The 13,064-nt window shown below is 41.6% G+C and overlaps 1 protein-coding gene across 11 annotated transcripts in view; it reads right to left on the bottom strand.

Annotated features, from left to right (window-relative positions):
- Positions 1–13,064, bottom strand: part of madd (MAP-kinase activating death domain) — a 106,685-nt gene that overhangs the window by 81,506 nt on the left and 12,115 nt on the right. For all 11 annotated transcript variants that reach the window (XM_084061148.1, XM_084061152.1, XM_084061155.1 and 8 more), the window contains exon 3: positions 7,716–8,384. In XM_084061148.1, coding sequence (XP_083917274.1) covers positions 7,716–8,384 — 669 coding nt within the window. The remainder of the gene's footprint in view (positions 1–7,715; positions 8,385–13,064) is intronic.

The raw sequence follows: 13,064 nt of genomic DNA, 5'->3' as shown, positions 1-13,064 counted from the left end.
GACAGTCACATGTCCATTTTGTAAACAGCAAATATTAAGCTATACTGGTTAAAATGTTCTGCGGATATGAATGCAGTTATCTCAAGGAATATGTTGTGTAAAATGTGGATCTAAACTGGTGGTGTCCACAGGTTATTGCATTTTGGGTCAGGGCTCATTTTGTGTGTGAACAGCCAGACCAATAAATGCTATTGGTCGATGAATATCGTCCCCATTCAACTTTTTTTTTTTGTATGTCTGAAAATGATACATCATGCATATTCACATCATGTATATACTCATATAAGTATACTATATACAGTATATACATATAAGCATACTATATACAGTAGACTCTGTCGGGTCCAAAACTCTTACTTTTCAGGATTCAAATTCAACTAGAAAAAGTGCTCCTCAGAGCATTGGTTCTCAAAGTGGGGTCCGGGGACCCCCAGGGGTACTTGAGGGGGTTCCAGGGGGTCCCCAGCTAAATGATGGACAGGAACTAAATGGACCCTTATGGGTCTGTAACTCTGAGAGTGTACAAATGGAACCAAATGGACCCTAACGGGTCCATTTGGTTCCATTTGCACACTCTCAGAGTTAAATTAACATTGATTTTACAATATAAATTGGGGTCCCAGTGGTATAAATGCCATTAAATGGGGGTCTGTAGCCCTAATGCATGTCAAACTGGGGGTCCTTGAAATTAAAATGGTTGAGAATCACTGCTAGAGAGCCATACAAATCTTCTCTTATTGGAGTCCCTGGCTTATCTTTTCAAATGGGGGTCCGCGGGCTAATAAGCGTCAATTTGGGGGTCCTTGACATGAAAAGGTTTGAGAACCACTGCCTCAGAGCACAGGTCAGGTCAGGTATTGTGGACCAGCAATGTGTGGAATTCGCCGTTCAGGATGGAATATGAAAAATCGGATCCGTCTTGATCACTTGACTATAGAGATACTGCGTACCGATGTGCGTGATGTTTGGACAAAATCTGTAGGAGTACTGTCAAAAAATGCGTTTTGCTAAAATCGGCCTCCTGGTGGCGCTATAACAGGCCCATGTGAAAACATTGGGACAGAGGTTCTGCTCTGGCGCCCAGGGAGTGTGTGTGTGCACAGTTTCGCTGCGAGCAAGCCAACGGTGCCGGAGATTAGCTGATCACAGACAGAAGGACAGACGGACGGACAGACGGAAGGATGGACAGGGCGCAAAACATAGTCTCGGAGATGCCTTCGAGATTATCATATTTAGACAAATATGGCAAAAGTAGCAGATACACAAGCTCGAAACGTGGCGTGAAGCGATGCTTTTGTATGACGCTGTAGTATGATCAAGTAGGGCGTTCATTACGAAAAAACACAAAAAGTTAAAATATGGAGATTTCTCCCCGACAAGAACAATATAATACTTCAGACCATTTTCTAACTTCTATTTTTTTTTTACATTTTGGGAAACAACAGCTAATTTAACATTTAGTACTTGGGTTTTTGTTTTTATCCGTCTCCATCAACCAGACTGTCAGCTTAGAGTTGTATGTAACCTAGATCTGTTAAGTCTATTAGTGTTTGTCCTTTTAAGCTTTTAATTTGTTTAGTTATGGTAAAGTAGGACTAGGTAAGGTAAGGTTTGGAGGAGGTTTTTCTGTTAACCCATTAAGACCGGGAACGCATCTGTGTCATTTTTAGATTTCTTTGGCTTTTAAAAAATAGCAGATCTACAAGCTCATAGCGCGGCAGAGCTTGTAGATCTGCTATTTTATTTTTTTAATCTTGAAAATTTGTGCAAATCTTTTAATATATATATTTGAGTTTGCTTTAAAAATATACAGTATATTCAAAGATTTGCAAAAAGTTTCATGATTTTTCAACAAATAGCAAATCTACAAGTTCATAGCACGGCACTCGGTGCCTCGCTATGAGCTTGTAGATCTGATAATGGTTTGATAGAGTTAATCTTGTTATCATAATTTGTCTAGTGTCCTAAACCTGCTTTAAATGACAAATTAATATAATGGTGTCATATTGGCCTAATTCAGTCATGTTAAATGTGCTTCTGTACTCTCCTATTCTCTCTCTGTCTATGCAAGGTCAAACTAGCTACAGGCTTTCTGTGGCTATCTGTTGGCTTCTCAAGTTATGTCAATATGGAAATGTTTTGAGAACACTGTATCTAGGTGTTCTCCTCTACGCTAACCCTTCTTTCAGTATCACAAAGTCACCACTGACCAGTGACCGGTCAGAGCCGAGGTCAAAGTGTTGACCCAGACATGTGGACGCTGTTTGTCCAAAGATAAACTGTCACACCACCATCATCATCTTCATCATCTACCATCCTCATCATCATCCTCATCTGACGACGACGTAATCATCACTCTCCACCAATGGCAGGATTACACCTCCGACGGCTGGACCCTTGATCTGTCTTCCATGATGTCATATGTTTATGTTAACGGACGCTGTTAAAATCCAATGCTTTCTCTGTTCAACTTCAGAGAGACACGACCGATGATGCCTACCATACCTGTGATACTGTAACCTTCCCAGTCTCTCTGTCTGAATATAATCGTCATAACCAAATGGCTGCTTGTCTCCGAGTCTGAATTTTCTTTGTGGCCTTTAGAAAGTGTCTGGTACTTTGTGTGGGTGATAAGGAAGAAACAGCTCCATCAGTTAAAGTGGTTCAAATCTAAAATGAAAGATGCTATATTATATTGCTTTCCCGCCGGTCTTAATGGATTAAACACACTAAGCTTAGAGTTGAGTGCCGCCCACTGTAACCTTTAGTGGTGAGTTTTTTTTTGCTTTAGAGTTGTTTTTCACTTTGTTCAGTCCAGTGGGTTTATCGATTGATTTGCCTTTCCCTGTTTTTTGTAAACTCTGCCCTACCAAAAGCCATCAAAAAGTGTGACTCCACACCAACCCTCCTTCAAAACCACCATAAAAGAACACCTTGCTGCAATTTGCAACTGGACCGAGACAAGTCTTCCAAGCTTGACACCAGAAATGACACCCACCCCCAATGTTTTTGGACATATACTGGTATTGCTACTAGTGTTGACGATTTCTTGTATGTCGTGATGAAATGAATACATAGGACCACAATGGAAACAGGCCCTCAGGGAATTTTGTGTTATCCTTTTAGCATCATTGCAAAGTCGTACCACTGCACTATTATAGAGAGAGAGAGAGAGAGAGAGAGAGAGAGAGAGAGAGAGAGAGAGAGAGAGAGAGAGAGAGAGAGAGAGAGAGAGAGAGAGAGAGAGAGAGAGAGAGAGAGAGAGGCAGAGAGAGAGAGGGTCCCCAGTAAAAGTTGTTAATACATCATCACAATCATTTTAACCACTGTATCCATGTATACGTTGGTTATTCAAAAATAACAGATATACAAGCTCGCTGCCAAGCAGTGACACAGAGAGGGGAGTACTACTGAACCCCGAATGTCAGGGGCACAGCAGTCAGTCTATATAACGTCGATATATAGAAACGCAGCGGTTGCATTAAAAGGGTTATCTCAGCCTCATCAGTGTGGATGACACAGCGATCACATGGGGGCCTCTGGCTCTGCTGCTGCAATGACTGTCCTTTCCTCTGCGCGGAAACTCTAGAATGCTGTGGGCTTGGCTTTCATTATTTATTCACACAGACAGCTCTGCTCGGTCAGCGTGTCTCGTCAAGGATTTCACTCCATCTGTGTCATTCCTCACGATTCGTTCTAGTTTTATGGCCATCATGACTCTGCTGCAGGAGTCTGTCAGGAGACTAATCTGGCAAATCGCTGAGCGCCAAACTTCTGGTGCACATTCTGGCCAGTGGGGCCAGAGAAGTGCCTCCTCCTCTAATATATCAGTGGTTCTCAAACTTTTTCATGTCAAGGACCCCCAAATGGACACTTATTAGCCCGCGGACCCCCATTTGAAAAGATAAGCCAGGGACCCCAATAAGAGAAGATTTATACGGCTTTCTCGCAGTGATTCTCAAGCATTTTAATGTCAAGGACCCCCAGTTTGACATGTATTAGGGCTACGGACCCCCATTTAATGGCATTTATATCTCTGGGACCCGAATTTATATTATAAAATCAATGTTAATTTAACTCTGAGAGTGTACAAATGGAACCAAATGGACCCGTTAGGGTCCATTTGGTTCCATTTGTACACTCTCAGAGTTACAGAACCATAAGGGTCCATTTGGTTCCTATCCATCATTTAGCTGGGGACCCCCTGGAACCGCCTCAAGTACCCCTGGGGGTCCCCGTACCCCACTTTGAGAACCAATGCTCTAATATATCATTGTTGTCGGGTAGAATCCTCTTATCTCCTTATTCTAACTTTTTGTGTTTTTTCATAAATGAATGCCCCTACTTGATCATACTACAGCCTCACACAAAGGTATCAAAAGCAACAGATCCACATCCCTTGGTTCTGGTGATTGATATTGTCCTTCTAATGCGTGAGGGGGCCGTTTTTTCAATTACTTTTTTCATGTATTTTTTATTTTGGATAATGAAGAAAGGGAAAAAAATGAAGAAAAAAAGGAATTGAAAAAACACAGACCCCTCACTTATTAGAAGGACAACATGAGTCACCAGAACCAGGGATGTGGGTTTTCAATGAGTCGATAAAGGAATTTGAAGTTACAATGGGTTTACATAGGAAGGGGACGTGTCCGATAACAATTAAAATCAAAACAGCTAAAATCAATTAGTGAAAATATCTAAATAACAACAGAGTCGTGGGTTTGATTCCCGATCCTGACCACCCTGTGTGTCACTTCCTGTCTCTCTCTCCCCATTTCCTGTCTATCTCTCAACTGTACTATCCAAATAAAAGGCAGAAAAGCCCCAAAAATATCTTTAAAAACTGTACTGGGGTGAAACACAAAAGCAAGAGTAGACGTTAAAATGACCCCAAACATGTTTGAAAGTGAAATATCCCTTTGACTTTAATATTAGAATGTAAGTCAAAGGGGCTGTGATCGCTGAAACCTTGCCCAAATTTGGAGTCATACGTACTGGTGTTACCAATGATACTAATGAAGGCTCTGTTCCATTCTGGTCAAACAGAGTCAGGATGCTTGTTGTTGGCTCACTGGAAACACTCTGTTACACCAGTGGGTCTAAAGTTGGGGTCCAGGGACACTCATGGGCTTCCAAATGGCCCTTACGGGTGGGTCCATTTGGTTCCATTTGTACACTCTCAGAGTTATGGGGGTCGTGGAAACCACTGTGCTACACTAAATGGAACAGAGCCTTCATTAGTATCATTGGTAACACCTGTGAAGGAAGTGATACTATGGCTGCTGTGCATAGAGCCTATCGGAGCGATTAGCGATATGGCATGTGAATCGTGAATCAGTCATTTGTCCAGGGAACTATTTGCAGCTACGCTTTTCAAATCGACCTGACAAATCAGCTCTGACAACGCATTAAAACACAATAAATAACAACGGTTATTATTTAGGCAATGAGCCTGAATTCAGCGTGCTCAAGCAAGTCTCTGCACAGTTGAATGAATTTCATATACCTGGCTGAAATGAACGCCATCAAATCGGCGGCTTCATCGCAAATCAAACATAGCGGGGGTGTGCTTTTGGGGGGAAAAGGTCGGCGGTATAATGTCAAGCACACGGTGAGTCCCAGATCATTATCAACACTGGGCAGGATATTGAAGTGTTTCAGGCTCTGCAGGGAGCACGCCACTGAGCCACACTTGTGTTTACTCTGGTTCAAAGAGTCAATAATGACAGCAGCGAGGGGGCAAGGCGCTTAGCACCGATACCGGTTTATTTTATTTTATTTTTTTATAGCCGATCTACAAGCTCACAACGCGCTGCAGTGTGACGCCTTGTGAGCTTGTGGATCGGCTATTTTCGGCGGCTATAATGACACGCCTAAAAAAAACAGGGACAACAGGTTGAAAGCGGTTAATAAGTGTGTCTGTGTGGGGGTTTATAAATCGTTGCTGTCGGGCAGATATACAAGCCGTTTTTTCAATTACTTTTTTCATGTATTTTTTATTTTGTATTAAAAAAAAAGGAATTGAAAAAACAAGATATCTAAATCAATCAAGCAACTTAAAAACTGTCTAGAGTCTGGGTGCAGATGGCCTAGTGCAGGGGTCTTCAACCTTTTCAGGCCAGGGACCCCTAAACTGATGGGGTGATGGAGCAGGGACCCCCTACCTCGTAGGGTAGGGGGTAGGCCACCACATATATCGTATAGTTATGTATAAAATTGTGTTTTATATGTATAAACATGAACAAATGGTTGCCTGGAGCCTGCTCCTACCCTGCAAAAAAGACCTTTTCTTTCTCTACAAAATATGTAGGTTCGTTGCTGTCGGGCAGAAACCTTTTATCTCCACATTCAAACTTGTTGTGTTTTTTTCATAAATTAACGCTCCTACTTGATCCTACAGTGTCACACAAAAGCATCAAAAGCCAGCAGATCTGCAAGCCCCAAACGCGTCTCGAAACGGTGCACAAAGCGACACTTTTGACCTTGTAGATCTGCTACTTTCGCAGTTTTTGAATTTGTATCCTAAAAAGTAACGGTTTTTGGACATATATGAGGTTTTCACCCGAAAGAGACGAAATATTCAACAAATGAAAAGTATCAATCAACAAGAGCTTGTGACTAAATAATAACTACATTGAATCCATTAGAACACAGGTTCTTTCTTCCATGGTATGGCCAGAAAAGTAACGTTTTTTGGACATACAGTACAAGGTTTCCACCCAACAGCGATGATAAGACTATGATTAATTTACTATTCCAGTAAATAATTCATCACATTTTATATAGTTATTATTAGACTGTAGACTCCACTTTCTTAGTACTTTGTAAAACATTTAGGATTGAAAAGCATTTTCACAGATTTCATTTCAACCAGCTGTAGAGACATTTTCTATCCACCTGGTCAATATTTGTGGAATGCAATGTCAACATAAAGGCAATCTTCTTCCTTTATTGAGATGTGGTCTGGTGGTATACTGGACTGGCCTTCCTTACAGAGGAGACCCAGTCATTCAGCTGTTTCACTTCATGTTGTTAGCACTTAGCAGCACGTCCATTATTCCAAAAGCCTGCATTAACCCATTCAATCCGGGAACGCATCTGTGTCATTTTAAGATTTCTTTGGCTATAAAAAAAATTGTAGATATACTGTACAAGCTCATAGCACGGCACCGAGTGTCGTGCTACGAGCTTGTAGATCTGCTATTTTTTTTTTAAATCGTGAAAATTTGTGCAAATCTTTGAATATATATTTTAAGTGAACATTTGTAACTGAAATCTTTGCCTTGACTGGGGTTTGCGAAGCACTATTTCATACTTTAATACATTTGCAAAAATAGCTGATCTTAAAGCTCAGAACCTATCATGATTCAAAGCCTCGTGAGCATGTACATCGGCTTATTTGCTTTTTTAATTTTTTTATAAAAACCTTTGACCTACAGGTACATAACATGGTAACCGCCTTCCATTCCGACATCCCCAAAATAGGGACACCAGGTTGAAAGTGGTCAAAAAAATATATATTTTACTGTATTGGGAAATGAGTGAGTACAAAGAACTGAGTTAGAAGGTAATTCATAACCTTTTGTACAGTAGTAAATATTGCAATAATAACGTGTGGTTGCCACAGAACCAGTCAGTGTGCCTCGGCAGACACACCCTTTTTTCACAACCGCTGTAATAGATGATGTCACTAAAGACGCAACACCGGCCCTTACCTCTGGGTGGCGCGGGGGAGTCCCGCGCGCTGGACCAGCCTCTGGCTGCAGGAGTCCACCATCCGCTTGAGGATGTACAGACACTCCCTGAAGGTGGAGAAGAACGGGTAGTGGCTGAGGAAGCACAGCGACGTCAACGTGCTGTTGCGGTTCCTGTTCGCCAGCTTGGCGCCGGCGCTCCGTCTGTGCCGCGGCGACCTGCCGGCGCCGGGCGGCCCTCCTCCTCCTCCGGTCTCCGTTCCGGAGGCGGGCGGTTGTCCCGCTGCCGCCGCGGGGTCGCCGGCGCCGTTAGGCGGCGCCAACGTCGACGGGGGCAAACCGCCGTCCGACCCCTCGCTGGCCGTTTCGGCGGCCTGCGCGGCCGAGTCGCCCGACTTATCCCCGCGGCTGCGGTGATGCCCGCCGCCGCCGCCGCTGCCGCCGCGCTGGAAGGAGCGGTAGAAGTTGACGCACATGCCGTAGCGGGTGATGCCCGAGTCCTTGTCGGTCAGCGTGAACACGAAGGACGCGTCGTCGCGGAGGCTGACCCGACGCTGGCGGATGCTGAGGCAGCCCTCCGGCTGGCAGAAGAACACCACGTCCGGGGGCAAGGGGAAGTCCTTGTGGTCCTCCAGAGGGTAGCGCCGGAGCAGCTGGGGGGTCTGGGCCACGCTGTCGCTACTGGGTTGCCTGGGAAACAACATACAAACAAACAGTTTATAAATCACTACGACCGCTTCGATAAACTGTTTATAATCACTACCAGTGGTGGAAAATGTTTTACTTAACCCTTTAAGACCTGTAACGCATCTGTGTCACTTTAGATTTCTTTGGCTATTCAAAAATAGCAGATCTACAAGCTCATAGCGCGGCACCGAGTGCCGCGCTACGAGCTTGTAGATCTGCTATTTTTGAAAAATCGTGAAAATTATTTTTTTTATATTCTTTTCCGAAAAATTGTTAGGATTTTGTTTTTTTTTAGACGCGGCCTCAGGTCTTAATGGGCTAAGTAAAAGTATCAATACTGCAACGTAGAAATACTCGTTACTGTTACGTTAAGTAAAAGCCTGGAATTCTAAATGTACTTGAGTGAAAGTACACAAATAGTGGATCTACAAGCTCAGCTTCTAAATCTGCTATTTTCAAATAGCCGAAATATATATAGAGCTTACGTGGTTAATGTATGTTTAGTAATAAAAATCTAAAAAGTAACTAGTAACTAAAGTTTTCAAATTATTGCAGTGGAGTAAAAGTACAATATTTTCCTCAGACATGTAGTGGAGTAGAAAGTAAAAGTATTGAAAATTGGAAATACTCCAGTAAAGTAAAAATACCTCAAAATTGTACTTAAATACAGTACTTAAGTAGAGCTACTGGTTACTTTACACCACTGATAAACACTTTATAATCACTACAACCGCTTCAATAAACAGTTTATTATCACTACAACTTCTTCAATAAACAGTTTATATAATCACTAACAAGTCAAACATAAGTCTGCGTTTTACTGTAACCACAAAGGCAATAAGGCATAATTAAAAATTAAGCCTGTCTAAGCCAAATAATGAACCGTGGCAGAAACGGCTGGCCAATGTTGAAGAAACCAGTTTGTTGGTTTCTGCAGCTTTCAACCAGTTAAATGAGAGACCTTTGGAGACGACCATTATGAATGCAATTTAAGACTTATTTCACGTCCATTCTGTCTAAACTAAAAGTAGGAAGGATATGAAGGTAAAGCCCAGTCCCAGATCTATTGGCAAAGTAAATTAATTTAGTCTAATGAGGTTGAGCTTGTTATAAGTGGTTATTGGTTCTGTGTTGGTTTCATTTTATAGTTTTGTTTAGTGTAATCAAAAATGTTTTTTTCCCCATAACACATTTAATAGCGAGACTGACATTTATGCAACTTTAACAAAACAAAAAAAAGATGTCAAGCCGCTTTAACCTATTAAGACTATGAGCTTGTAGATGTGCTATCTTTTGAAATATCGTGATTTTTTTTTTGCAAATCTTTGAATATATATGTTTTACTCAAATCTTTGCTTCATGGGGGTCCCTGGAACTAAAATTTTGAGATGGAGGGGGGGGGGGGGGGGTCCGCTGCCAAATACATATCATTTTGGGGGTCCTTGACATGAAAAAGTTTGAGAACCACTGATATAGAAACATACGTTTTTTTTCCCATTTGTAGAATCCCCCAGAAGCAAAGACTTGAGTTATAAATGTTCGCTTTAAAAAATATACATATTCAAAGATTTGCACACATTTTCATGAATAGCAAAAATAGCAGATCTACAAGCTCATAGCCCGGCACTCGGTGCCGCGCTATGAGCTTGTATATCTGCTATTTTTGAATAGCCCTAAGACATCTAAAAATGCACACGTGCTGCGTTCCAGGTCTTAATGGGTTGAAAGGGCTGAAATTCGGATTATTGAGAACTTTTTTTTAAAGACCCCGGGAAACCCTGTGTGAGTGAACGCACATTTCTCTGCATTACATCAAGACATGTTTGCGAACAAGAAATAATCTCTACACAACATTTACACTAACACTACCCTCAGGCAAAGCACTTAATCCCCAGCAGCACATGTGGGTTTACTTATAGGCCACAAGTATGTGTGTGGGCAGCTTACACATCAAACTAACCAATGTGAGCCCAACTCAAGTCACAACAAGTAATCAACTATTTACCGGGTGCACGGCTAGAATGTCAGCACTCCCGGAAGAGTCCTTTCTATTCACGCATTTTGCAGTGGTTGAAAAAGTGTTCAAATTTCTTCCTTGAGTAAAAGGTAGCAATACCGCAATGTAGAAATACTCTGTTACAAGTCAAAGGCCTGCGTTCAAAATGCTACTTGAGTAAAAGTGCAAAAGTATTAGCATCAAAATATACCTATATATATATAAGTACCAAAAGTACTAAAATGTTTGAAAATGTTTAGCAGATCTACAAGCTCGCAACGCGTCGCGATGCAACGCGTTGCAAGCTTGTAGATCGGCTATTTTCAAATAGCCTCTGTATAATATAGGGCTAAAGTGGTTAATGTATGTTTTACAACGTAATGATTTATATCTGTAAAGTAACTAGTAACTAAAGTTGTCAAATAATTGTAGTGGAGTAAAAGCACAATATTTTCCTATTTTCCATGTACCTTGGTTACTTTCCACCGCTGGCATTTTGGCACAAGCCTTCCTCGGTGTGATAATCATCATAATGATTATCATAATGATTATTATCACGCTGAGGGAGGCTGTTGGAAACTGTTGAAACGCGCTGTTGGTGATTTACCTGTGCTGTTTAACCCATTAAGACCTGGAACTGTGTCATTTTTAGATTTGAGCTAAAAAGCATTATTTTACACTTTGGGCTATTCAAAAATAGCAGATCTACAAGCTCATAGCGCGGCACCGAGTGCCGCGCTACGAGCTTGTACATCTGCTATTTTTGAAAAATCGTGAAAATGTGTGCAAATCTTTGAATATATAAATTTTTAAAGCGAACATTTTTAACTAAAATCTTTGCTTCTGGGGGTCTCTGGAACAAAATATTTTGATCGGGGTCCGCGGCCAAATTCATATAATTTTGGGGGTCCTTGACATGAAAAGTTTGAGAACCACTGATACAGAAACGTAAGTTTTTCAGAAAACTGTTGAGATTTAGGAGACATGTAGAATCGGCTTCAGGTCTCAATGGGTTAAAAGTACCTGAAAGACACTTCCGTGAGCGCTGACATTCTTTTGCTGATATTTATCAGTCACACCTCCAAACTACTTCCATGTAGTGCCTCAGTAATCTAGGATCACAGGTAAAGTAAACCTTTTTTAAAGGACCCCATATTTGATGTGCATTAGGCCATGAGACCCACATTTGATAACCATCTTTTCTATCTCTGGGACTTCAATCTACACTGTAAAATCTTCAGTGTTCATTTAAAATCTGAGCCACACAGGGCTGTATAACTCCTCAAGGACCCCTGAGGGTCCCCACACCCTACGTTGAGAAACACCACTGTTATCAACCCCACCACCCCTCTCAATGCATGTTTAAATGTCACAGTTTGATTTACTGTACTTCACAATGTTACATGTGGGAGTTAGCCATATAGAGGGGTGGCCACTAGGCAGCATGTTTTTCCAGGGGGCCATGTTGACTTTGATAAAGTGAGTGAAGGGCCACACATTGGGATATTGGATTTAAACTTGAAACACATAGTGCTGAATTATGTTAACCCATTAAGACCTGGAACTGTGTCATTTTTAGATTTGAGCTAAAAAGCATTATTTTACACTTTGGCTATTCAAAAATAGCAGATATACAAGCTCATAGCGCGGCACCGAGTGCCGCGCTACAAGCTTATAGATCTGCTATTTTTGAAAAATCGTGAAAATGGGTGCAAATCTTTGAATATAAATACTTTTAAAGCGAACATTTTTAACTCAAATCTTTACTTCTGGGGGGTCCCTGGAACAAAATATTTTGATGGGGGCCTGCGGCCAAATACATATAATTTTGGGGGTCCTTGACATGAAAAAGATTGAGCACCACTGATATAGAAACATAGGTTTTTCAGAAAACTGTTGATATGTAGGAGACATGTAGAATCGTCTTCAGGTCTCAATGGGTTAAAACTGCATGAATTTGATAGACGCTGTGCTGTATCACACAATTATAAATACTAGACCATACCCGGTCGGCGCAGCGCATCCGTGGGGGGATATGCGCACATGATCTGGCAACCCGGGAGGCAGTTTGTCCCATAGCTGGGCAGCCGCAGCTATGGGACGACATTCTTTGACACAAAAACGCTAATAAGAAGCTGAGATTTGATGAAATTGAAAAACGGGCTTCACAGTTAAGTTCAGATGGTAATGGTCAATGGCTGTGTGCAAAATCAGAGCAATTGGTCCAGCCAGTGGGGAGAACCGGGTAGCTTCACCACCACCACTACAAACGCACGCACAGAGGTTACTAGAATTATAGTAGGATAGTAGGATAGTAGGATGTCCTATTTTGCACGGCGTCTTATGTCTTATGACTGATATTATTGGGCATTTTTATTTGGAAAAATGTTTTAAAATAGCAAAAAATACCTGTGGTCTGTGATAAATAACATCCTAAGCTATGAGATACCCCAAAAAGTGTGGTACTGTATATTTGGGAAACCTGACACAGGAAAATACACAAAGAGAAGATATATACCTCCTAGTTACAGTATTATTGGCAGCTAGTGAAAATCACTAGGCTATAATGGTACAAAGCAGATCCTCTGGCTGAACATTGTGGAGGAGACATTGGTAATGGAGAAACTAACACACCTTTTTCTCGAGAGATTGCGAGAGACTTCATTCATTGAAAAATCTGAGAAATG

Source organism: Gymnoscopelus microlampas, assembly GCF_963454915.1.
Source record: "Gymnoscopelus microlampas genome assembly, chromosome: 1".
NCBI classification, from domain to species: domain Eukaryota; kingdom Metazoa; phylum Chordata; class Actinopteri; order Myctophiformes; family Myctophidae; genus Gymnoscopelus; species Gymnoscopelus microlampas.
This window is presented reverse-complemented; position numbering and strand designations above follow the sequence as displayed.